This window comes from Mobula birostris, unplaced genomic scaffold, assembly GCF_030028105.1.
Source record: "Mobula birostris isolate sMobBir1 unplaced genomic scaffold, sMobBir1.hap1 scaffold_2761, whole genome shotgun sequence".
In the NCBI taxonomy this organism is placed as follows: domain Eukaryota; kingdom Metazoa; phylum Chordata; class Chondrichthyes; order Myliobatiformes; family Myliobatidae; genus Mobula; species Mobula birostris.
The window spans coordinates 22,375-50,028 of record NW_027275816.1 but is presented as its reverse complement, the minus strand read 5'-3'; the positions used below and the strand labels follow the sequence as shown (position 1 = coordinate 50,028).

The 27,654-nt window shown below is 47.4% G+C and overlaps 1 protein-coding gene across 1 annotated transcript; it reads right to left on the bottom strand.

Annotated features, from left to right (window-relative positions):
- Window positions 1–346: 346 nt before the first annotated feature.
- LOC140192825 (uncharacterized) lies at window positions 347–25,496 on the bottom strand (the record flags this gene model as incomplete). Its single annotated transcript, XM_072250314.1, has 13 exons — window positions 347–428; window positions 6,690–6,819; window positions 9,395–9,533; window positions 11,773–11,939; window positions 13,537–13,726; window positions 15,249–15,415; window positions 16,882–17,062; window positions 17,963–18,147; window positions 20,178–20,340; window positions 21,263–21,447; window positions 22,588–22,768; window positions 23,697–23,881; window positions 25,439–25,496. Coding segments are annotated over 13 exons (2,013 nt in total), but the record flags the coding sequence as incomplete, so codon positions are not given.
- Window positions 25,497–27,654: the final 2,158 nt, after the last annotated feature.

Genomic DNA, 27,654 nt, shown 5'->3' with positions numbered 1-27,654 from the left:
CTGCACCAATTAAATTAGTAACCAAATGGCCAACTAAACTAATCCCGCATGCCCACACAATGTCCATATTCCTCTATTTCCCTCACGTTCATGTGCCTATCTAAACATCTCTTAAAAATCTCTCATATTTCTGCCTCTACCTCCACCCCAGGCAATGCATTCTGGGCACCCACCACTCTCTGAACAAAAAAAACTTGTCCTTCACATCTCCTTTGAAATTACCCCCTCTCACCTTTCCCTCTCTCACCTTCTTCCAATCTCTTTCTCTACCTGTCAGCAACACTCTTACTTGCTCAGTCTTTGCATTTTGCCATGACCAATGACTCCAGTTGAAGCTCCCACTTACCGCTCCTGCCCTGCTGTGTCCCACACCTTTAGGGCGATATGTCTGTTCTCCACATTTAGGCTCTTCACTCGAAAGTCCACTCCTGCAATAATGAGAGAGCAGATTAATGGGGTGATAAAGCGTGATGACAGCTTCACACACCCTGTACCGTAGGAAGAACTCTAACAACAGGATGCGATTTCACTACAGACTCACCTCTCTCATAGAGCCAGTGACCCGCTGTTATCTGTGGGTCAGAACATGCAGGCTTCAAATCTAGCCACACTGATACCTGCCCAGTACAACACACAGCATCCAATCCAATAAACTCTTCCTGTCCTGTCCTGATAAGAACAACTGCAATGTGCTTTGAGAAAAGATTCAGTTTGGCTGTGTGTCAGGAACTCTTTGTGTAACACAGTGCTGAGTCTGGGATAGTGTATCCCCCTGACCCAGAGCTGTGTCTATGATACAGTGTGTCCCCCTGTCCCAGTGCAGTGTCTGGGATACAGTGTCTCCCCCTGTCCTAGTGCAGCATCTGGGATACAGTGTGCCCCCCTGTCCCAGTGCAGCGTCTGAGATACAGTGTGTCCCCCTGTCCCAGTGCAGTGTCTGGGATACAGTGTGTCTTCCTGTCCCAGAGCTGTGTCTATGATACAGTGTGTCTTCCTGTCCCAGAGCTGTGTCTGTGATACAGTGTGTCTCCCTGTCCCAGTGCTATGTCTGTGATACAGTGTGTCTCCCTGTCCCAGTTCTATGTTTGTGATACAGTGTGTCTTCCTGTCCCAGAGCTGTGTCTGTGATACAGTGTGTCTCCCTGTCCCAGTGCTATGTCTGTGATACAGTGTGTCTTCCTGTCCCAGAGCTGTGTCTGTGATACAGTGTGTCTCCCTGTCCCAGTGCAGCGTCTGAGATACAGTGTGTCCCCCTGTCCCAGTGCAGTATCTGGGATACAGTGTGTCTTCCTGTCCCAGAGCTGTGTCTATGATACAGTGTGTCTTCCTGTCCCAGAGCTGTGTCTGTGATACAGTGTGTCTCCCTGTCCCAGTGCTATGTCTGTGATACAGTGTGTCTCCCTGTCCCAGTTCTATGTTTGTGATACAGTGTGTCTTCCTGTCCCAGAGCTGTGTCTGTGATACAGTGTGTCTCCCTGTCCCAGTGCTATGTCTGTGATACAGTGTGTCTTCCTGTCCCAGAGCTGTGTCTGTGATACAGTGTGTCTCCCTGTCCCAGTGCAGCGTCTGAGATACAGTGTGTCCCCCTGTCCCAGTGCAGTGTCTGGGATACAGTGTGTCTTCCTGTCCCAGAGCTGTGTCTATGATACAGTGTGTCTTCCTGTCCCAGAGCTGTGTCTGTGATACAGTGTGTCTCCCTGTCCCAGCGCTATGTCTGCGATACAGTGTGTCTCCCTGTCCCAGTTCTATGTTTGTGATACAGTGTGTCTTCCTGTCCCAGAGCTGTGTCTGTGATACAGTGTGTCTCCCTGTCCCAGTGCTATGTCTGTGATACAGTGTGTCTTCCTGTCCCAGATCTGTGTCTGTGATACAGTGTGTCTCCCTGTCCCAGTGCTGTGTCTGTGATACAGTGTGTCTCCCTGTCCCAGTGCTATGTCTGTGATACAGTGTGTCTTCCTGTCCCAGAGCTGTGTCTGTGATACAGTGTGCCCCCCTGTTCCAGTGCAGTGTCTGGGATACAGTGTGTCTCCCTGTCTCAGTGCTGTGTCTGTGATACAGTGTGTCCCCCTGTCCCAGTGCAACATCTGAGATAGTGTGTCTCCCTGTCCCAGTGCTATGTCTGTGATACAGTGTGTCTCCCTTTCCCAGTGCTATGTCTGTGATACAGTGTGTCCCTCTGACTTGTGCTGTGTCTGAGATACAGCGTGTCTCCCTGTCCCAGTGCTATGTCTGTGATACAGTGTGTCCCTCTGACTTGTGCTGTGTCTGAGATACGACTGACAAGGTGCTCAGGAAGCTTAATGGTCTGAGGGTGGATAAATCTCCTGGACCTGATGGAATACACCCTCGGGTTCTGAAGGAAGTAGCTGGAGAGATTGCGGAGGCATTAACAATGATCTTTCAAGAATCAATAGATTCTGGTGTTGTACCGGATGACTGGAAAATTGCAAATGTTACTCTGCTATTTAAGAAGGGTGGGAGGCAGCAGTAAGAAAACTATAGACCTGTTAGCCTGACATCAGTAGTTGGGAAGTTGTTGGAACCAATGGTTAGGGATGAGGTTACAGAATACTTGGAGGCACATGACAAGATAGGCCAAAGCCAGCATGGTTTCCTGAAAGGAAAATCCTGCCTGACAAACCTACTGCAATTCTTTGAGGAAATTACAAACAAAGTAGACAAAGGAGATGCAGTAGATGTGGTGTACTTGAATTTTCAGAAGGCCTTTGACAAGGTACCACAGATGAGGCTGCTTAGCAAGATAAGAGCCCATGGAATTATAGGGAAGTTACTAGCATGGGTGGAGCATTGGCTGATCAGCAGAAAACAGAGAGTGGGAATAAAGGGATCCTATTCTGTCTGGCTGCAGGTTACCAGTGGAGTTCCTCAGGGGTCAGTGTGGGGACCGCTGCTTTTTATGATGTATGTCAATGATTTGGACTATGGTATTAATGGATTTATGGCTAAATTTGCCGATTATACAGAAAATGGGTGGAGGAGCGGGTAGTGTTGAGGAAACAGAGAGCCTGCAGAGAGACTTAGATAGTTTAGGGGAATGGGCAAAGAAGTGGCAAATGAAATACAATGTTGGAAAGTATATAGTCATTCACTTTGGTGGAAGAAATAAATGGGCAGACTATTATTTAGATGGGGAGAGAATACAAAATGCAGAGATGCAAAGGGACTTGGAAGACCCTGTGCAGGATACCCTAAAGGTTAACATTTATGTTGAGTCAGTAGTGAAGAAGGTGAATGCAATGTTGGCATTCATTTCTAGATGTATAGAATATAAGAGCAGGGATGTGGTGTTGAGGCTCTATAAGGCACTCGTGAGACCACACTTGGAGTATTGTGTGCAATTTTGTGCTCGTTATTTTAGAAAGGATATACTGACATTGGAGAGGGTTCAGAGAAGATTCACAAGAATGATTCCAGGAATGAAAGGGTTACCGTATGAGGAATGTCTGGCAACTCTTGGGCTGTATTCCCCGGAGTTCAGGAGAATGAGGGGGGATCTCATAGAAACATTCTGAATATTAAAAGGCCTGAACAGATTAGATATGACAAAGTTATTTCCCATGGTAGGGGAGTCTAGGACAAGAGGGCACGGCTTCAGGATTGTAGGACGTCCATTTAAAACAGAGATGCAGAGAAATTACTTTAGTCAGAGGGTGGTAAATCTGTGGAATTTGTTGTCATGAGCAGCTGTGGAGGCCAAGTCACTGGGTGTATCTAAGGCAGAGATAGACAGGTTCTTGATTAGCCAGGAAATCAAAGGGTATGGGGAGAAGGCAGGGGAGTGGGGATGGCTGGAAGAATTGGATCAGCCCATGATTGAATGGCAGAGCAGACTCAATGAGCTGAATGGCCCACATCTGCTCCTGTATCTTATGGTCTTATGGTCTTATACAATGTGCCTCCTGTCTTAGTGCTGTGTCTGAGATATTGTGCATGTCTTTGATCCAGTGCTCTGTCTGGGATATAGTGTGTCCCCATGAACCACTGCTGTGTCTGAGATACAGTATCCCCCCGTCCCAGTGCTGTGTCTGTGATACAGTGTGACCCCCTGTCCCAGTGCTGTGTCTGCGATACAGTGTGACCCCCTGTCCTGGTGCTATGTCTGCGATACAGTGTGACCCCCTGTCCCAGTGCTGTGTCTGCGATACAGTGTGACGCCCTGTCCCAGTGCTGTGTCTGCGATACAGTGTGACCCCCTGTCCCGGTGCTATGTCTGCGATACAGTGTGACCCCCTGTCCCGGTGCTGTGTCTGAGATACAGTGTGTCCCCCCGTCCCAGTGTTCTGTCTGAAATACTATGTCTCTTTGACCCAGTGTGGTGTCTGTGATACAGCGTGTTCCTCTGACTCAGTACTGTGCCTACGATACAGTGTGTTCCCCTGTCCCAGTACAGTGTCTAAGATGTGTCCCCCTGTCCCAGTGCTGTATCTATGATACAGTGTGTTCACTGTCCCAGGGGCCTGCCTATGATACAGTGCCCCCCTGTCCCAGTGCTGTGTTTGCAAAACAGTGTGTCCCCCGTCCCAGTGCTGTATCTGCAATAGTGTGTCCCCCTGCCCCAGTGCTGTGTCCATGATGTATTGTGTTCACTGTCCCAGGGGCCGTCTGTGACACAAGGGGAGCTTAAAGTGGCTCTGATACTTCACTGTGCTCCAGATTAAGGTAAGCTCACTCTCTCTGCTTCTGTTTTCTCTCTCTTTGTGTTATAATTCAGCACTCATTTCTTCTTTAGAACTCTGTGAAAATAGTGTGGAGGCTGGGTTCCCGTCCCTTGATGCAGAGATAGCCCCTGTTGCTGGAAAGCCCTAGGATGAAAGTGTCTAATACAAAACTAGTCGAGAGTAACCTGTAGAAACACTCAGGTGTCATATAGTGGAATCCTTTTCCACAGCTGATTGTTGGAGCAGTGAGCCTATAAACTGTCATGGTTTGATGGGAAACATCACTGAAAATAAACAGCATTATAAGCAAGGTAAATATACACACAGTGGTTACTGTCTTAATCAGTTTTCTTGTGATTGCAAGACCCTGTTGGACATTGGTGGCATGAGGTGCTGCAGGTCCAGTTCATTGGTTTATTGTTGAACGGTGGAGGAGCTGCATGGCTTCAGTTGTAGCTAAGACTAGGCCCCAAGCCTCAGCGTCACCCCTTCTCAGCAGCCCAGGGGTGAGGCACTGGAGTTGGTTCTGGAGTGGGTGTTGCTCACCATCCATTCTGCCATCGGTGCTCGGCAGAAGACAAGTTGTATGTTTCAGCTGCAGACTGCTGCACCATTCATGGACTTAGGGACTTGGACTATTTTTTGTGTGACTGTGTTTAACTGCTATCTTATGCGCTACATGTACTGTATGTACTGTGTGTGACTGCGGGTACTGTGTTTTGCACCTTGGCCCCAGAGGAACGCTGTTTGTTTGGCTGTATTCATGGGTATTCATGTGTGGTTGATTGACAATCAAACTTGAACTTGAACTTAATGAGGTGGCCACTGAACATATGTTCGTGACTATTTGAGTTACTGTCAGTTTGAACTTGTCTGGCCATTGTCCACTGACCTCTCTCATTAACAAGGTGTTTTTGCCCATAGAGCTACCACTCACTGGATGGTTTCTGTTTTTCACACCATTCTCTGTAAACACTAGAGACTGTTGTATGTGAAAAAAACCAGGAGATCTGCAGTTTCTGAGATACTCAAACCACCCTATCTGGCACCAACAATCATTCCATGGTCAAAGTCACTCAGATCACATTTCTTCCCTATTGGTCTGAACAACAACTGAACCTCTTGACCATGTCTTCATTCTTTTATGAATTGAGCTGCTGCCACATGATTGGCTGATTAGATATTTATACTAGCGAGCAGGTGCACAGGGGTACCTAATAAAGTGGCCACTGAGTGTACCTGCACGTTTGGGGGGTAAGTATGAACAGAATACCTCTCTAACTTGGCATTTGGTGAAAGAGTACCTCGAGTCGTTTAACCTGATTGCTGGGCTCATCCAGGGAAGGCCTACACAACGGGGTTTCTCCCGACAGACTGTGTCTATGCAACAAACAGAACATAGAAGATGGGGAAACAGTAGCGAAGCACTTGGTACGAAACTATTACAGATTGGTGTGTTGGAGTTCGGAGTTCCACTCTGACATCATCCGTAAGGAGCGTGTACGTTCTCCCCGTAGAATGCATGGGTTTCCTCCGGGTGCTCCAGTTTCCTCCCACAGTCCAAAGATGTACCGGTTAGTAGGTTAATTGGTCATTGTAAATTGTCCTGTGATTAGGCTCGGGTTAAATCGGTGAGCTGCTAGCAGCATGGCTCAAAGGGCCGGAATCTCTAAATACAGTAAGTTAATAAATAAACGGACAGTACAGGCCCTTCGGCCCACAATGTTGTGCTGATGTTTTTACCCCAAGATCAATTTACCCCTTCCTTCCCACATAGCACTCCATTTTTCTACCATGGATGTGCCTCCCTAGAAATTTTTTTAATGCCCCTGATGTACCTGCCTCTATCACCCCTGGTGGGGTGGTCCATGCACTCACCACTCTGTGTAAAAATGTTACCTCTGACATACCCCCCCCACCACTAAACTTCTCTCCAATTACCTTCAAGTTATGCTCCCACTCTCTGAATTAGTTTTAATCTGTCACTTGCATTGAACAATGTCATCATACCTATAGTGGAAGAGAGGCCTGGCTGGTAGTGACCCTCACAGAAATTCTGGATGAAGGATGTTTTTCCAACACTCGCATCCCCAACAAAGATGACGTTGTATTCTGGTTCGGGGTCGTTGGGCTTCTCCACCTGTGCAAAGGAGGGAAAATGTTGTTGCATTGGGAACATATTGTACATCCAATTCACGTTATCACTGTGAGATCAGGCTCACAGGTCCAGCAACTCGAATGGCTGCGACTACATCTTCCATCCACTTAATACAATAACCCTATTAGACGTGATAGCAGAAATAGGCCATTGGGCCCATCAAGTCTGTTCTCCCATTCCATCATGGGTGATTTATTATCCCTCTCAAACCCCATTAACCTGCCTTACCCTGTAACCTTTGATGCACTGACTAATCAAATACTTACCAATTTCTGCTTTAAATATACTCAATGATTCGGCTTCCACGGCTACCTGTGGCGATGAATTCCACAGATTCACCACTCCCTGGCTAAAGAAATCCCTCCTAAACGGATGTCCCTCTATCCCGAGGCTGTGCCTTCTGGTACTAGACTCCCCCACTACAGGAAACATCCTCTTCATGTCCACTCTACCTAGGCCTTTCAATATTTGAAAGGTTTCAATGGAATCCCCTTTATTCTTCTAAACTCCATCGAGTACAGGCCCAGAGCCATGAAACACTTCTCATATGTTGACCCTTTCATTCCCAGGATCATTCTCGTGAACTTCCTCTGGATCCTCTCCAATGCCAATACAAGGATACACATTGTATCCAAAGGAAATACAGAGGGGGTTGCGTGACTCTGTTGGTAAAAAGTAAAATCAAATTCTCAGAGGGAGGTGACATAGGATCAGAAGATGTAGAGTCCTCGTGGGTAGAGTTAAAAAGCAGTGAGAATAAGAAGACCCTAATGGGGATTATATACGGGCCTGTATGTGGGTTATATATTACAATGGGAGATAGAAAAGGCATGTTAAATGGGCAATATTACAATAGTCATGGGGGATTTCAATATTTAGCTAGATTGGGAAGATAAGATTGGCGGTGGATCCCAAGAGAGGGAATTTGTAGAAATCCTATGAGATAGCTTTTTAGAGTAGTTTGTGGTTGAGCCCACGAGGGGAAAGGCAATTCTGGATTGGGTGTTGTGTAATGAACCAGATTTGATTAGTGAGCTTAAGGTAAAGGAACCCATAGGTGTCGGTGATCAAGATATGATAGGATTCACCCTACAGTTTGAGAAGGTAAAGTCAGATATATTGATATTATAGTGGAGTAAAGGAAATTGCAGAGGCATTAAAAAGGAGCTGGCCAAAGTTGATTGGAGGAGGACTCTCGCATTGGCTATATTTAAAGTAGAGGTTAAGGGTGTCAAAGGTTATGGGGAGAAGGCAGGAGAATGGGGTTGAGAGGGATAATAAATCAGCAATGATAGAATTGTAGAGCTGAATTGATGGGCCGAATGGCATAATTCTGCTCCTATGTTCATGATCTTATACCAGGACATCCTCCTTTCGATAAGAGACCCAAAACTGCTCATAACGCCCCCGGTGCAATCTGATAAATGCCTTGTACTTAACTCACCATATGCATTTCCACATATTAGGAATTTTCTGTGGCAGTTTGGTGCGACATGCAACGAAAAACAACAACATTCAACAATAATAAAGAATCATGAATTATATAAAAATAGATTAGAGGTTAAAGTATGGATCTGGAATAAGATGTGCATAAATATATAAATATTGGGATGTATTTACAATGTAAACAGCATTAAAGCGTTTACAGTGCAGTGACTGGAGTTATAGATGGGGGTGGTGAGGGGATATTGAGAATGGTTGATCAGACTAATTTCCTGGGGAAAGAAACTTTGAAGATGGCGTGGTTTTTGTTTAAATAGCCCAAGAGAACTTTCCAGAGGGAGCTTTTGGAAAAGACATTTTATAGGGTGGCTAGTACCTGCAATGATTTTCCCTGCCTGCTTCTTCGTTCTGCACACGTACATATCTTGCGGATGACAGTCCACAGCCGTGGTCTTTTCTACTGACTTGACAGTTCACTGTATTTTTCAGATGCTGCACCCCAGATGGACTGTCTTGATGATCATCATGGCATTTAGCCTGAAACGGGGTGGACTGGGAGGGTGTGAGTTGGGGGGAGTGTAGTTAGCCTCTCTCTTGTGAAAAACAACAATGTGAGGCAAGGATATTTCTGTCATGTATCAGCCAATGCCTGGGAATTGCCCAGGCTCTCACCCTTCATTACTGAAGATCTGTAAATGTAATTGAACTCTATGCAATCTGCTCAGGTGCACCAAGGAGATTGACCAGGGTTCTGCCTGGGTTAGAGGGCATGTCTTATGAGGACAGTTTGAGTGAGCTAGGGTTTTTCTCCCTGAAATGGAGGAGGAGGAGAGGTGATTTGACAGAGGTGTGCAAAATGATAAGAGGCATAGATAGAGTGGACAGGCAGACACTTTTCCCCAGTGTGGAAATGGCTAATACCAGGGGGCATAACTTTGTGTTTGGGGGAAAATATAGGGGGCTGTCACAGATAAGTTTTTTTTTTGTGTAGAGAGTGGTGATGCGTGGAACATGCTGCCAGTGGCAAAGGCGGATACATTAGGTCTAACCGAGGAGGGTTCTGGGTCCCAGGACCGTCGACCTCATTCATTCTCTCCAATGCCTCATCACTTACTGAGGTGGCTGCCGGTTCATTATGAGCCCCGTCTCCGCCTTCACCATCGAGCCTCGGGCCAGCGTCCTCTCCCAGGGTCTCCGGTTTGCTCGAAGTGTCGCGAGTGGTCTGCCGCTGGATGGAGGGAGTCCTCTGCAGTCTGTGGAGTAGAGGTGACAGAGGGAGGTGAGGATTACTCTGTGTTTAATAGTAAAGTAGATAAGAGAATGCAGTGAAAGTTTAAAGGCTTGCTGTAGTAACACTGATCACAGGGTTGATGGACTGAAGAAAACTGCAGACCGTTCAGTAATACACTCCTCCTGGACTTGTCAGTCACACACGGCCTGTCTCTTGATTCCTGTCAGAAGTTTTCACATTTTGCACTTTATTCAAGCATCACTCCAAGGCTCTCTCAGACTATATTTCAGATTTCTCTCCCTAAAATTGTACTTCTGTTATGATGTTTAGATGGTTTAATTTGATGTGGAGGTTACACCCAGAGGCCACTTTAATTCCATATCTCCTGTGCCTGATAAAGGGTCACTGAGTGTATGTTTGTGGTCTTCTGCTGCTGTAGCCCGTCCTCTTCAGAGTTCAACATTCAGAGGGACTCTTCTGCACACCACTGATGTAACACGTGGTTATGTGAGTTACTGTCAGCTTCAACTAGCCCGACCTCTCTCATTAACAAGCTGTTTTCACCCACAGCACTGGCTCCAGACACCATTGTGTGTGAAAATCCCGAGAGATCAGCAGTTTCTGTGATACTCAAACCACCCCTTCTGGCACTAATGATCATTCCATGGTCAATGTCACTTAGGCCATATTTCTTCCCGATTCTCTTGTTTGGTCTGAACAACAACTGAACCTCTTGACCATATCTGCATGTTTTTATGCATTGAGTAGCTGTCAAATGATTGGCTGATTAGATATTTGCATTAACGAGCTGGTGTATAGGTGTATCTAATAAAGTGGCCACTAAATGTTAATGTCCATGACATCTCTGTTAAATCGGTGGTGAAGATGGCAAAAGCAATGTTGGTGTTTATTTTGTGAGGACTAAACTAGAAAAGCAAGGATGTAACTCAGTCTTTATAAGGCACTGGTCAGACTACACGGAGTATTGTGAGCAGTTTTGGGCTCCTTATCTAAGAAAATATGTGCTGGCATTGGAGAGAGTCCAGAGGAGGTTCACGAGAATGATTTTGGAATGAAAGGGTTAATGTATGAGTAGCAGTCAATGACTCTGGGTCTGTACTCACTGGAGTTCAGAAGAATGAGGGGGATATCGCTCTAACCTATCAAATATTGAAAGGCCTAGATAGAATGGATGTGAAGAGGATGTTTCCTACAGTGGGTGAGTCTCGGACCAAAGGGTACAACCTCAGAATAGAGGGACATCTATTTAGAACAGAGATGAAGCAGAGTTTGATAGGTTCTTGATTAGTCAGAGTGCCAAAGGTTACGGGGAGAAGACAGGAGAATGGGGTTGAGAGGGAGAATAAATGAGTCATGGTGCAGAGCGGACACAATGGGCCGAATTCTGTTCCTGTATCTTATGGTCTCACGCTCTAATGGGAGGTGTGGCCCCTGCTTCTTTCTGATGTCATTTTACCATCGTCTCATAGATTCTGCAGTATGACTAAACAGTTCTTCAGGAAAGCTGATGGTGTGTCTGTGATGTACGACATTACGTCCACAAGCTGTAGTGGGGACGTCAGGAACCAGAGGGTACAGCCTCAGAATAGAGGGATGTTGGTTTAGAACAGAGATGAGGAGGAATTTCTTTAGCCAAGGGTGGTGAATCTGTGCAATTCATTGCCACGGACAGCTGTGGAGACCACCACTTGGTACATTTAAGGTGGAGTTTGGTAGTTTCTTGATTAATCAGGGTGTCAAAGGTTACAGGGAGAAGGCAGGAGAATGGGGGTTGAGAGGGATAGTAAATCAGCCATGATGGAATGGGCCAAATGGTCTAATTCTGCACTTATGTCTTAAATGTTACCATAGACTACCTTTCTTGCAGGCATTTACAGGAAGGAAGACATTCACGTAAAGGAAGGAAGACATTCACTTAAAGGAAGGTAGAGAAAAATGTGCAGTGTGTGGAGAGTTGTCATGGAGTCATAGAACACTACTGCACAGAAACAGGACATGCCAAACTATTAAACTGCCCAGACCCATCGCCCTGCACCTGAACCATAGCCCTCCGTACCCCTCCCATCCAAATTTCTCTTCAATATTGACATTAAACCCACATCCACCCCACGCTGGCAGCTTGTTGCACCCTCTGAGTGAAGACATTCCCCCTCAGCTCTTGTTCTTGTTCTGTGAACGCTGGACAAGACTCTCTCATCATACTGGCAAAGGGCTTGCGGGACAGCTACAACATCATTTACCTCTCTGTCTCCTCCTGGAGGCTCACCAGACGGTCCTGAATCTCCTGCTGCTCCCGTTGGATCCCCTCCAGCCGTGTCTCCAGCTCCTGATTGGTCACTTTGAGCTGCTGGTTCTCAGCGCTGGTCTCCTCCTGTAGACCGCGCAGGGACTCGATCTCCGCCTGGAGCTGGAGAGACACAGAGAAGCATGTCCATCATCTCCCTTTATACTCCCTCATAAACTCTATCCACCTTTCACAGTCTCTACCTCCCTCCTTCCAACTCCCTATCCCTCTCCCTCCAGCCCTTTCTCCTTCTCTCTCTGACCCTCTCTCATTCATTCAGTCTATGTCACCCTCTCTCTTTCTCCTCGTCCCCCTCTCCCTTTCTTTCTCTCCCTTTGCTCCTCTCTCCCTCTCTCTTTCTCTCACTCCCTATCTCCCTCTATCTCTGTGTCTGTCTCTCATTCATTCTCTCACTGTCTCTCACTCTCAATACTACATTGATTGGCTTAATCTCAAACAATAATGAGGTGGCCTACAGAGAAGAAGTCATCTCTCTGACAAGGTGGTGTCAAGAAAACAACCTCTCCCTCGATGTCACAAAAACAAAGGAGCTGGTTGTGGATTACAGGAGGAATGGAAATGGGCTAACCCCTATTAACATCACTGGATCTAGGACTGAGAGGGTAAACAGCTTTATGTTCCTTGGCATCCACGTGATCTGCACGCACCAGCTGTATAGTGAAAAAGGCACAACAGCACTTCTTTCACCTCAGACAGTTGAGCAAGTTTGGTATGGGCCCCCAAATCCTAAGAACTTTCTACAGGGGCACAATTGAGAGCATCCTGACTGGCTGCATCACTGCCTGGTATGGGAACTGAACCTCCCTTACTCACAGGACTCTGCAGAGTGGTGTGGACAGCCCTGTGCATCTGCAGATGTGAACTTTCCATGATTCAGGACACTTACAGAGACAAGTGTGAAAAAGGGATCATTAGGGACCCAAGTCATCCCAACCACAATCTATTCCAGCTGCTACCATCCGGGAAACGGTACCGCAGCATAAAAGCCAGGACCAACAGGCTCAGGGACACCTTCTTCCACCAGGCCATCAGACTGATGAACTCACGCTGATTTGAGTGTATTTCTATGTTACATTGATTGTTTTATTTATTATAAATTACTATAATTGCACGTTTAGACAGAGACATAACATAAAGATTTTTACTCTTTATGTAATAGTGAAGGATGTAAGAAATAAAGTCAGTTCAATTCAATTCTTTCTGTCTCTCACTGTCCTTCTACCCCTCACACGCATTCTCGGTATCTCATTCTGTCAGTTTCCTACTCTTCCTTTCCTTCTCTCTCTCCCTCTCTCCATCCCCCTCACTAGCCCACTCTCAGATCGCAATCATAGCCACAATAAATTTCCAGAATGAATTCCCCGCATACTGTCATGTCCCCCAGTAAATCCCCAGCCACTGATCTGGGAATCTCCTGAGACTTTTGATGACCTGGTCTCTGGCCGTTCATTCAACCTGCCCTCCTATGCTATTTTGTGACTTCATGCCTCAGTGAGAGTACAACCGAAACCAGCCCAGGACAAGAATCAGGTTGCAGACTCGGGTCCTGAGTGGCTCCAGGTTGTCTGGGATCCCGGTTTCTGGTCTGTGTTCAGATCACAATCTCTCAGTGGGACAATATTGTGCAACCCAGTCCCTACAGGATTAGACCTTCCTGCTGATTTAACCAAGGAGTAGTCTAGCTTCCGGGACCAGCTACCTCTTTAATCCTCTCTGCTGCCTCGTCTCTTCCTGAGGCTGCTGCCTTTTCCTCATGAATCCCATCTCCACCTTCTTCCAGGGTCAGGCCCTGGCCTTCGACCCTTGGCCCAGGCTCTTCCCCCTGGGTGTCTGGTTTGTCCGAGGTGTCAGGAGCGGCTCGGCGTCGGATGGAGCGAGTTCTCTTCAGCCTGCCGTGCAGAGGAGACAGAGAGAGGACAGGATCACTCTGTGTTCAGCAACAAAGCAAGCACAGAACATGCTTCCTGGAGTAACAGTGACCTCGGGGTTGTTGGTTTCCAGAAAACCCCAGATCTTTCTGAAGCATTCTATGTGACCTTTCACTCTGGATTCGTCAGCCTCACGTGACCCGTAGAACACTACAGCTCAGAATCAGGCCCTTTGGCCCATCTAGTGCATGCTGGACTGTGGCTCCCATCGACCTGCGCCTAAACGATGGCCCTGCCTACCCCTCCCATCCATGTAGGCACCTATCCAAACTCCTTGTAAACATGGAAATCGAGCCCACAACCTCCACTTCTGCTGGCAGCTTACTCCGCACGCTTACCACCCTCTAAGTCAGGGGTTCCTGAACTTTTTTACGTCTTGGACCCCTACCATTAACCCAGAAGTCTATGGACCCCAGGTTGGGTATCTCTGCTCAAAGTGAAGAAGTTCCCCCTCATGTTCCCCTTAAACATTTCACCTTTCACCCTTAACCCATGACCTCCAGTTCTAGCCTCACCTAACCACAGTGGAAAAAGCCTGCTTGCATTTACCCAACAATACCCCTCATAATTTTGTACACTTCTGTCAAATCTCCCCTCACTCTCCACACTCCAGAGAATAAATTCCTAACCTATTCAACCTCTCCCTATAACTCAAGTCCTCAAGTCCCAGCAACAACCTTGTAAATTTCTCTGTATTCTTTCAATCTTATTGATATCTGGGGACTAAATAGAATGTTCCAGATGAAGGGTCGCAGCCCGTAATGTCGACTGCTTATTCCTCTCCTTGGATGCTGCCGGCCCTGTAGGGTTCCTCCAGCGTTTTGTGTCTTTTACTCTGGATATCCAGCGGCTGCAAAAACCTCCTGTGTTTATAACCAGAATGACCGATCAGATTAACTGCCTGGGGGAAGAAATTTTTAAGGTGGCGTGAAGTTTTCGTTTTAATAGCCCTGTAGTGCTTTCTAGAGGGAGCTTTTGGAAAAGGCAGCTTGCTGGGTGGGTGGTGCCCGCCAGGATTTTCCCTGCCTGCTTCTTTGTTCTGCACACGTACACGTCCTATAGTGACGGTAGACCGCAGACAAGTACCTTTTCTGCTGACCTGACAGTCCACAGCATTTTGAATGTGTTGCTCTCGTTCCCTTTACCAGGGCCACAGGAACCCAGGTCTCTCTCACACACACACACACACACACACACACCAGATGACAGTGAGTCTGCGTTCTGTGGCTGGTGCAGGCTGTGTGGAGTCCGCCTGGTCCCACGTACTGAGGACACAGTGGCTGGTACGTTCGCTGGTCCCCGGGTACAGCAGAGAGTGAATGAACGCATGGCCGGGGATGTATGCAAGGTGCGTGTGGTGTTCAATGCACGTACCAGGTGGATACCTGGAGGTCTTGGTGAATGAATGGAGTGCAGGAACTACGCAGGTATGCAGTGTGCAGGATGTGTATGTGGGGAGCCTCACAATCCCACCGTCTCCTACCCTTCTCTCTCCTCCTGGAGGGTGACCAGCCGATCCTGAGCCTCCTGCAGCTCCCGTTGGATCACCTCCAGCCGCATCTCCATCTCCTGATTGGTCACTTTGAGCTGCTGGTTCTCAGCGCTGGTCTCCTCCTGCAGACCGCGCAGGGACTCGATCTCCGCCTGGAGCTGGGGGTGGTGAAAGGTAAGTCAGAACAGAAAGTTATTGAAACCACCATCACATGCATCTCGCCTTCCCCATCAGACTCCGGCATTTTCTATAATCCTTCTTGATCTCTGTCTCCCCTCCTCCCTCTCCTCTCCACTTTATTGTTCTCATATCCTGAAACTTCCTCTCTCTCTCTATTTTAAACCTCCATTTCTTTCTCTCTCTCTTTCTGATCTTGCAACACTATGACAACATTGATGATTTTCACTACAATGGACTCTGTGGATATGTTGTTCTTCCTTGTTTAATTTATGTCAATTTGATACTTCTCCTGTGAATGATGTGTTTCTGATGCTGTGTTTCAAAGTCGCACCAGGGCATCAGAAATCCTCATCCTCGGCTTCTCCTCTCCGAAGGGCTCACTCCCTCTGCACAATTCTGCAACACGCCAGCTCTGTCTGTGTACCTGATGCTGCTGAAGGTAAGGTTTTCATTGCACCTGAGCTCACATGGACTTGTGCAGGCAGTGATAAGCATGACTGTAGCGTCACAGAGCATGACACCATGTAAACAGGCCCTTCAGCTACCTAGCTCATGCCGACCTGTTCTACTGCCTACATGCACCTGGATGTTAATCCCTCCATACCCCTCTCATCCATGTACTTATCCAAATTTACGGTAAATATTCCAATCAAACCCACAACCACCGCTCTCTGTGGAAGCTCATTCCGCACTCTCACCACCCTCTGAGTGAGGAGTTTCCCCCTCATCTTCCTCCTGAATATTTCAGCTTGCACCCTTAACCAATGACCTCTAGTTCTGCTCTCACCCAAAACACAAAATACTCTGCAGATGCTGGGGTCAAAGCAACACGCACAACACGCTGGAGGAACTCAGCAGGTCGGGCAGCATCTGTGGAAACGATCAGTCAACGTTTCGGGCCGAGACCCTTCGTCAGGACTGAAGATGGAGGATGCAGGGGCCCTGTAAAGAAGGTGTAGTCCTTCTTCACCTTTCTCGCCTATCACCTCCCTGCTCCCCCCCCCTCCCCCACCCCTTGATCTTTCCCCTTACTGGTTTTTCACCTGGCGCCTACCAGCTTTCTCCTTCCCACCCTCCCCCACCTTCTCTATAGGGCCTCTTTCCCTTCCCTCTTCAGTCCTGACGAAGGGTCTCAGCCCGAAACATTGATTGATCATATCCACGGATGCTGCCCAACCTGCTGAGTTCCTCCAACATGTTCTGCTCTCACCCAACCTGAGGGGCAAAAGGCTGTTGTTCACGTTTGACTTTGAGTTTCTGAACCGCTACGATCTTTCGTCAGGCTCTAGTCCGGTGGCCTTATTCTCAAAGGGGACTGTTAGAGTATGGCTGAAACCCCATCACTCTGATCTGTGACCTGATCACAGTATCTCACTGGGAACAACACCAGAGGACCTTCCTGCTGCTCCAACTGAGGAGGAGTCTGACTCCGGGGATCAGCTACCTCTTCAGTTCTCCCAGCGGCCTCATCTCTTGCTGAGGCAGCCCCTGTCTCCTCATGGGCCACATCTCCACCTGCTCCTGGCGTCATGTCCTGACCCTCGACCCTCAGTCCGGACTCCTCTTCCGGTGTGTCTGGTTTGTCGGGAACGGCTCGGCGTCGAATGGAACGAGTTCTCTGGAGCCTGCGGAGCAGAGGTGACAGAGGGAGGACAGGATAATTCAATGGCCGTGAGTGTACGATGACCAGTGATGATGGTAGCCATCTATTGGCTGGGAGGGTGATCACATGATCAGAGGGAGCTCCGCCCCCACAGGAGAGTATGGAGACATTGTGATTCACCTGGAAGGATCACGAGGCCAAAAACCGAGAGGAAACAGAAATCCAACACAACAGGAGTGAAGGTTATTCTGGGAAACACACAAAATGCTGGAGGAACTCAGCAGGACAGACAGGAGAATAGACAGTCGACATTTCAAATCCAGACCCTTTTAAGGCCTGGAAAGGAAGGGGAAGACACCAGAATAAAAAGATGGATGGAGAGAGGAAGCTAGCAGGTGATAGGAGAGATCAGATGAGGGGAAAGATGTGATGAAGTAAGAAGCTGGGAGGTGATAGGTCAAAAGGAACAATGTTAAAGAAGAAGTGAACTGATAGGAGAGGAGAATGAACCATGGGAGAAAGGGATGGAGGAGAGACACCCATTGGAGGCGATGGGCAGTGAGGAGAAGAGACAGGGTGACAGGGGATCAGAATGGAGAATGGATGGAGGGGGGGGGTAGGAGTAACTGGACCTTAGAGAAATAGATGTTCACACCACCAATGTTCATTTGGTGGCTACCCAAATGGAATATGAAGATTTGCTCCTCCAACATGATAAGTGGAGGAGGATATGGACCATCATGTCAAATGGGATTGGGGAGTGAAATTAAAAAGGGGTTACTCAGTTGGTCAAGAAAGTGGATCAGAAAGAAGAGAATAACATGTCCGTCAATCCATGAGGGAAGGGCTTGGGACAGCAAGATTGGGAAAAACTAGCATGTAAATATATCATGTGTCTCAACTCTTCCAAGGAATCCCTCACCCTTCTTTCTCCTCCTGGTGAGCTGCTTCCTCCTGGAGGGTGACCAGCCGATCCTGAGCCTCCTGCAGCTCCCGTTGGATCCCCTCCAGCCGCATCTCCATCTCCTGATTGGTCACTTTGAGCTGCTGGTTCTCAGCGCTGGTCTCCTCCTGCAGACCGCGCAGGGACTCGATCTCCGCCTGGAGCTGGAGTGGGAGAGAACACAGAATGACAATCATCTCCGCCTGTAACTGCAGATCCAGGGGACACACATTAAAAAGACAAATCAGAATAAGAATGTTACCTGAAACTACCACCACCACCTGCCACTCTCCTTCCAAATTGATCTCTCTCTCTCTCTCTCCTCTCCCTCCTCTCCATTTTATCCCTCTCCTGTCCTGTGACTTCCTTCCCCCCCCCTTTTCTTTTCTATCTCCATTTTTCCCTCTCTTTCTGTTCTTGATCACTCTGAAGGTTATGAATTTTAAGGAGATTTGTCTGGTCACTGAACTCTCTAACAAACTTCTACAGGTCCTGTTGAAAGTGTCCTGACCAGTCCCATCACGGTCTGGAGCAACAGTTCTAAAGTACGCGAATGTAAGTGGCTGCAGAGAGTAGTGAACTCAGCCCATAAATCATGGGCTTGTTCCTCCCCACCATCGGTAGTATCTACAAGAGGTGCTGCCTCAGAGAGGCAACATCCATCACAGATCCTCCCTGTCCGGGCCACACCATCTTCTCACAGCTCCCATCAGGCAGGAGATACAGAAGCCGGAAGTCCTACATCACTCGGTTCAGGAACAGTTAGACTCCTGCAACCATCTGGTTCTTGAATCAATTGGCAAAACACTAATCACTATCTCAGTACCACAAGACCATGACTACATTGACCAGTTCCACTGCAATAGACTCTGTCGATATTTTGTTTTAATTGTGCTCTTTCTTGTATGAGTGAGGGAGTGAGTGAGGGAGGGAGGGAGTGAGTGAGTGAGTGAGTCAGAGTTGACCATGGATATTGCATCCTAACACACAAGCCTGGGCAGTACTATTTGGAGAGCAAGCTGTTGTACATGTAGCAAGCTTCTCCTCTCCACACATCTGATGAACACAAAGGAACAGCAGAGACCATTACAGTTTGGTACCAAAGCATCACAGGAATTGCAGACAGCATTGAACTCAATGTAGGACTGCCTTAGGGACTCTACCCTCAGATTTTTCCCTCAGGGTTTAATCCCGAAGCCTTCCCCATGAGTGGGTATGGCCACCAGGCAACAGAGGTTTGAGCTCAGTGTTTTCCTTTACCATTTGAGCTGCCAACCACGGCTGACAAGCCCCATCTGCCCAAATCGACTGGTTTTAAGGCACCAGTAATCTGCCTTTGCCCCTTCTGTCAGTAGAAACAGCTCTGCCGGGCTTAGCAGCTAAACCACACATGTAGGGCAGGAGTTGGACTCGGTTGTCAGAGGCTAATTGAGGCGCTCCCATTTAGGAGCATCTAGTAGCTAGTGGGAGCTTGTCCCCATTACCACTCCCGGCTGTAACAGCCTTAAGGAATTTTGTGTACAATTTTGTATAATTTATGTCTAATTGATGTTAATCTTGTGAATGTGGTGTCTCTGACACTCTGTGTCTGTGATGCTGCAGAAGGTAAGTTTTTCATTGTATCTGAGCACACAGGGAGTTGTTCAGATGGTAAAAAATTTGAATTTAAAATCATAGTGCCAAAGACCACTACATCATATAAACAGGCACCTCAGATCATCTAGTTCATGCTGACCAGATCTTCTACTGCGTCCCATCTACACGCCCCAGGATGGTATCTCTCGTACCCCTCCCATCCATGTACCTATCCAAATTTCAGGTAAGTGTTGTAATCAAACCAGCATCCTACACTTCCTCTGGCAGCTTGTTCCACACACTCACCTCCCTCTGAGTGAGGAGTTTCCCCCTCATCTTCCTCTGAAACAATTCACTTTTCACCCCTAACCTATAAACTCTGGTTCTGCTGTCACTCAACCTATGTGGCAAATGGCTGATGTGTAAGTTTGACTTTGAGTTGCCCAACTCCAACTATCTTCAAGTCTGGTGGCTGTGTTCTCAATGGGGACCGTTGCATTACAGCTGAGATGCCCTCTTTCTGATTTGTGATCTGATCACAGTGTCTCACTGGGAACAGCACCATGGAAGCAAGTCCCGACAGGGTCTGACCAGGGGTCTGACTCAGGGGATCAGCTACCTCTTCAATTTTCTCTGAGGCAGCCTCCATCTCCTCATGGGCCACATCTCCACCTGCTCCTGGGGACACGTCCTGACCCTCGACTCTCAGTCCAGACTCCTCTCCCGGCGTGTCCGGTTTGTCAGGAACGGCTCGGCGTCGAATGGAACGAGTTCTCTGGAGCCTGCGGAGCAGAGGTGACAGAGGGAGGACAGGATAACTCAATGGCCGTGAGTGTACGATGACCAGTGATGATGGTAGCCATCTATTGGCTGGGAGGGTGATCACATGATCAGAGGGAGCTCCGCCCCCACAGGAGAGTATGGAGACATTGTGATTCACCTGGAAAGATCACGAGCCAAAAACCGAGAGGAAACAGAAATTCAACACAACAGGAGTAAAGGTTATTCTGGGAAATGCACAAAATGCTGGAGGAACTCAGCAGGACAGACAGGGGAATAGACAGTCGACATTTCAAATCCAGACCCTTTCAAGGCCTGGAAAGGTAGGGGGAGACACCAGAATAAAAAGGTGGGGGATGGGAAGGAGTATATGCTAACAGGTGATAGCAGAGAGCAGATGAGGGGAAAGATGTGATGAAGTAAGAAGCTGGGAGGAGATAGGTCAAAAGGTAGAAGGTTGAAGAAGAAGTGATTGACGGGAGAAGAGAATGAACCATGGGAGAAAGGGATGAGGAGAGGTACCAATGGAGGCGATGGGCAGTGAGGAGAAGAGACAGGGTGGCAGGGGATCAGAATAGGGAATGGATGAAGGGAGATGGAAGGAGTGGGGAGAAGTAACTGGATCTTAGAGAAATCGATGTTCACACCACCTGATTGGATGCATCCCAGATGGAATATGAGGTGTTGTTTCTCAACATGATAATGGCCTCATTTTGGCAAGAGAAGGGAGGGAATGGATCATGAAGTCGGAATTGGAACAGGGAGTGAAATTAAAAATGTGTTACTCTGTCGGTCAAGAGAGTTGATCAGAAAGCAGAGAATAGTTTGTCCATCAATCCCTGGAGGAAAATTTGGGCACAGCAGGATTGGGAAAAACTGGCAAGAAAGTATGCCATGTGACAACTCTTCCAAGGAGTCCCTTACCCTTCCTTCTCCTCCCGGTGAGCTGCTTCCTCCTGGAGGGTGACCAGCCGATCCTGAGCCTCCTGCAGCTCCCGTTGGATCCCCTCCAGCCGCATCTCCATCTCCTGATTGGTCACTTTAAGCTGCTGGTTCTCAGCGCTGGTCTCCTCCTGTTGACCACGCAGGGATTCGATCTCCGCCTGGAGCTGGAGTGGGAGAGAATACAGAATGACAATCATCTCCACCTGAAACTGCAGGTCCAGGGAACACAGAATGACAATCATCTCCGTCTGGAGCTGCAGGTTCAGGAAACACACATGAAAAGATAAATCTCTACAAGAACATTACCTGAAACTACCACCACCACCTACCACTTGCCTTCCAAATATATCTCTCTCTCCTCCTCTCCCTGCTCTCCACTTTATCCCTCTCGTCCTGTGACTTCCTTCCCCCCACACTCTCTCTCTCTCTCTCTCTTTTCTTGTCTATCCATTTTTCCCTCTCTTTCTGTTCTTGATCACTCTGAAGGTTATGAAGTTTAAGGAGGTTTGTCTGGTCACTGAACACTCTAACAAACTTCTACAGGTCCTGTTGAAAGTGTCCTGACTGGTCCCATCACGGTCTAAAGTACACGAATGTAAGAGGCTGTTGTTCTAATTGTGCTCTTTCTTGTACAATTTTGTATAATTTATGTCTAATTGATGTTAATCTTGTGAATGTCGTGTCTCTGACGCTCTGTGTCTGTGATGCTGCAGAAGGTAAGTTTTTTATTGTATCTGAGCACACAGGGACTAGTGCAGATGGTAATCCACTCAACTTCAGATTCATAGAGTCAAAGACCACTACATCACATAAACAGGCCCTTCAGACCATCTAGTTCATGCCGACCTGATCTTCTACCGCGTCCCATCTACACGCCCCAGGATGGTATCTCTCGTACCCCTCCCATCCACGTACCTATCCAAACTTCAGATAAGTGTTGTAAACAAACCAGCATCCTACACTTCCTCTGGCAGCTCGTTCCACACACTCACCTCCCTCTGAGTGAGGAGTTTCCCCCTCATCTTCCTCTGAAACAATTCACTTTTCACCCCTAACCTACGAACTCTGGTTCTGCTGTCACTCAACCTAAGGGGCAAATGGCTGATGTGTAAGTTTGACTTTGAGTTCCCCAACTCCAACTATCTTCAAGTCTGGTGGCTGTGTTCCCAATGGGGACCGCTGGAGTATGACTGAGATGCCATCTCTCTGATTTGTGATCTGATCACAGTGTCTCACTGGGAACAACACCATGGAAGCAAGTCCCGACAGGGTCTGACCAGGGTCTGACTCAGGGGATCAGCTACCTCTTCAATTTTCTCTGCTGCCTCATCTCTTGCTGAGGCAGCCTCCGTCTCCTCATGGGCCACACCTCCACCTGCTCCTGGGGTCACGTCCTGACCCTCGACCCTCAGTCCAGACTCCTCTCCCGGAGTGTCCGGTTTGTTGGGAACGGCTCGGCGTCGAATGGAACGAGTTCTCTGGAGCCTGCGGGGCAGAGGTGACAGAGGGAAGACAGGATAACTCAATGGCCGTGAGTGTACGATGACCAGTGATGATGGTGGCCATCTATTGGCTGGGAGGGTTATCACATGATCAGAGGGAGCTCCGCCCCCACAGGAGAGTATGTAGACAATGTGATTCACCTGGAAGGATCATGAGGCCAAAAACCGAAAACAAAACAGAAATCCGACAGAACAGGAGTGAAGGTTATTCTGAGAAGCATGCAAAATGCTGGAGGAAGTCAGCAGGACAGACATGGGAATAGACAGTTGACATTTCAAACCCAGACCCTTTTAAGGCCTGGAAAGGAAGGGGGAAGAAACTAGAATAAAAATATGGGTGGAGAGAGGAAGCTAGCAGGTGATAGGAGAGAGCCGATGAGGGGAACAATGTGATGAAGTGAGAATCTGGGAGCTGACAGGTCAAAAGGTGAAAGTTTGAAGATAAAGCGATCTGATGGGAGAGGAGAATGGACCATGGGAGAAAGGGACGGAGGAGAGGCACTCATGGAGGCGATGGGCAGTGAGGAGAAGAGATGGAGTGAGAGGGGAACCATATTGAAGAATGGGAAAAAGAGAGAAGGAAGAGGTTGGAAGAAATTACCAGCACTTGTAGAAATTGATGTTCACACCACGTGGTTGGATGCTACCCAGATGGAATATGAAGTGTTGCTCCTCAACATGGTAATGGCCTCGTTATGGCAGAAGAGGAGCCATGGACTAACATGTTGAAATTGGAATGGGGTGCGAAGTGAAATTAAAATGGGATTACTCAGTTGTTCAAAAGAGTGGATCAGAAAGCAACGAATGACATGTCTGTCGGTCACTAAAGGGAGAAGAGTGGGAATAGCAGGATTGGGAAAAACTGGCATGAAAATGTATGATGTGACTCAACTCTTCTGAGGCATTCTCACCCTTCCTTCTCCTCCCGGTGAGTTGCTTCTTCCTGGAGAGTGACCAGCTGATCCTGGGCCTTCTGCAGCTCCCGTTGCATCCCCTCCAGCTGCGTCTCCATCTCCTGATTGGTCACTTTGAGCTGCTGGTTCTCAGCGCTGGTCTCGTCCTGTTGACCGCGCAGGGACTCGATCTCCGCCTGGAGCTGGAGGGGGAGGGAACAGACAGAGGGATCTCTCCTATCAGTAAGTCCTCTCAAAGCCCTCCAATCAGGACCTCAGCTTCATCTATTCAACATCCTCTCTATTTATCTACCTTGCTGTTTTTCTGTCACTCTTTTCTGATCTGTTTTACACTCTAATCGGCTCTCCTGTCAGTCCTTTCTCTCTCTCCTACCCTCTCAATTCACCTATTCTGCCCTCTTTCTCTCTGACTCACTCTCTCTGTTCTGCTGTTTCTCTCTCTTCTGCCCCAGTGCAAACTGTGCACCCATAAACGGAAAAACAAATAATAACAAATAAACAAATAAGTAAATAAATAATATTGACAACAAGAGTTGTAAAGTCTTTGAAAGTGAGTCCGTAAGTTGTGGGAACCTAGTCCCTTCTGTTGAAGAGCCAGAAGTTTGGTGGGGGGGGTAAATTTGATCCTGAACCTGTGGTGTGGGGCCACTGCTCCCTCCAAGCTGCATGGGTGCTCAGCCACATCAGTGACTGAAATGCTTCCGTGCACATAGCCTTTGTTGCCATGCATCTGCAATTTTCTTTTTCTATAGTGTTAATATAATCTCGAAATCTATTCTAGTGAAATTGTTTGTGTTGTGTTGTTTAGTTTTTTTGTTTTTTTTCTCTTTCTCTGTGGGTACGGGGCAGGGGCATTGCTCTTACATTGGTTTTAATTGGGTTCTTTCGGGTTCCTTGCTTTGCAACTGCCTGTAAGCAAACAAATCTAAGGTTTCTATAATTTATACATTCTTTGATAATAATGCATTTTGAATCTTGAAAATTACCCTCTAATTATTTATGTGTTAATGAATATAATCCATTAATTTCTAAATAAGAAACATACCACAACCTTTACTTTGAAACATTTTAGAACTTCAATCTATTTACATTGTCAGTGTTTTGAGGTTATAATACATTTACAAATTGTAACAATAGACACAGAATGGAATTTGGTAACTCATTATTAATTAACCCCACACTGGCTGAATGCCAATGCCAATGTTGTGAAAGTTCAAAAAATTATGAAATATGAACGATTTCCTTTGTTGTGCCTTATTTCATTTTACCCTTCAAGGATTTGATTGTTCACTTTTTATTCTAAGTGTTCATAGTGTGCCTAATACAAAAAAAATTGAAGAGCCGCACAGTTTTCAGGCCTTGTAAAACCTTCCCTTTTAGAGCAGTGGCTGATCCACGCAGCTGTGGAAAAACCTAGAGGGAATGTTATGTGTGGAATCCAAACCTCTTCATCTCCGGCATCATATTTCTGCATGGTCAATGACCCCGTAAACACTACCTCACGTTTTACTCACTTGTTACACTACTTATTATATTTTACAGGTTTCCTGTCATAACTAAAAGTATTGCACTGTCGGACTGCCACTAAATAACAAACCTCATAATCTCATGTCAGTGCTAATAAACCTGATTCAGTGCACCCCAGCCAAAACCAAGAGTTCAACCCCAGACACACACAGCAGTCACTGGATCAGCTCACCCATCTCCCCCCACCGACCACCATCAACATCCAATAATACCTGCTGAACAGCAGCATCAGCTTTTGCGTGCTCCGTGTCCAGCGATTGATTCCACTCCCTGGAATGAGCACACAGAACTCTTATGAGGGGAGGGTGAACAAGATAGCAAATTACATGTGAGGTGAGTTGTTAGAGAAGCACAAGAAAATAAAGAGGACAAGATCAAGTGGATGGTCACAGACTGTTTCATAGAGTTGAAATTGCTCCTACAATGGGGCTTAATTTTAAAGTGACTGGGGGAAGGTCTAAGGGTGATATCAGAGTGGGTAGTATGGGGAACACAGAGTGAAGATTTCAAAAAAAAAGGTTTTTATTTACACAGAGAGAGGTGGGTGTGTGGAACGGGGTTTGGTTTTACACAGAGAGTGGTCGGTGTATGTAACGTGGTTTGTTTTTACACAGAGAGTGGTGGGTGTGTGGAATGAGGTTTGTTTTTACACAGAGAGAGGTGGGTGTGTGGAATGAGGTTTGTTTTTACACAGAGAGTGGTGCGTGTGTGGAACGGGGTTTGTTTTTACACAGAGAGTGGTGGGTGTGTGGAATGGGTTTGTTTTTACACAGATAGTGGTGGGTGTGTGGAATGAGGTTTGTTTTTACACAGAGAGTGCTGGGTGTGTGGAACGGGGTTTGTTTTTACACAGAGATTGGTGGGTGTGTGGAACGGGGTTTGTTTTTACACAGAGAGCGGTGGGTGTGTGGAATGAGGTTTGTTTTTACACAGAGAGTGGTGGGTGTGTGGAACAGGGTTGTCGGTGTGTGGAACGGGGTTTGTTTTTACACAGAGAGTGGTGGGTGTGTGGAATGGGGTTTGTTTTTACAGAGAGAGTGCTGGGTGTGTGGAACGGGGTTTGTTTTTACACAGAGAGTGGTGGGTGTGTGGAACGGGGTATGTTTTTACACAGAGAGTGCTGGGTGTGTAGAATGGGGTTTGTTTTTACTCAGAGAGTGGTGGGTGTGTGGAACGGGGTTTGTTTTTACACAGAGAGTGGTGGGTGTGTGGAACGGGGTTTGGTTTTACACAGAGAGTGCTGGGTGTATGGAACGGGGTTTGGTTTTACACAGAGAGTGGTGGGTGTGTGGAACGGGGTTTGTTTTTGCACAGAGAGAGGTGGGTGTGTGGAACGGGGTTTGTTTTTACACAGAGAGTGCTGGGTGTGTGGAACGGGGCTTGTTTTTACACAGAGAGTGGTGGGTGTGTGGAATGGGGTTTGTTTTTACACAGAGAGTGGTGGGTGTGTGGAATGGGTTTGTTTTTACACAGAGAGTGGTGGGTGTGTGGAATGGGGTTTGTTTTTACAGAGAGAGTGCTGGGTGTGTGGAACGGGGTTTGTTTTTACACAGAGAGTGGTGGGTGTGTGGAACGGGGTATGTTTTTACACAGAGAGTGCTGGGTGTGTAGAATGGGGTTTGTTTTTACACAGAGAGTGGTGGGTGTGTGGAACGGGGTTTGTTTTTACACAGAGAGTGGTGGGTGTGTGGAACGGGGTTTGGTTTTACACAGAGAGTGGTGGGTGTGTGGAATGAGGATTGTTTTTACACAGAGAGTGGTGGGTGTGTGGAATGGGTTTGTTTTTACACAGAGAGTGGTGGGTGTGTGGAATGAGGTTTGTTTTTACACAGAGAGTGCTGGGTGTGTGGAACGGGGTTTGTTTTTACACAGAGAGTGCTGGGTGTGTGGAACGGGGTTTGTTTTTACACAGAGAGTGGTGGGTGTGTGGAATGAGGTTTGTTTTTACACAGAGAGTGGTGGGTGTGTGGAACAGGGTTGTGGGTGTGTGGAACGGGGTTTGGTTTTACACAGAGAGTGGTGGGTGTGTGGAATGAGGTTTGTTTTTACACAGAGAGAGGTGGGTGTGTGGAATGAGGTTTGTTTTTACACAGAGAGTGGTGGGTGTGTGGAATGAGGTTTGTTTTTACACAGAGAGTGGTGGGTGTGTGGAATGGGTTTGTTTTTACACAGAGAGTGGTGGGTGTGTGGAATGAGGTTTGTTTTTACACAGAGAGTGGTGCGTGTGTGGAATGGGTTTGTTTTTACACAGAGAGTGGTGGGTGTGTGGAATGAGGTTTGTTTTTACACAGAGAGTGCTGGGTGTGTGGAACGGGGTTTGTTTTTACACAGAGAGCGGTGGGTGTGTGGAACGGGGTTTGTTTTTACACAGAGAGTGGTGGGTGTGTGGAATGAGGTTTGTTTTTACACAGAGAGTGGTGGGTGTGTG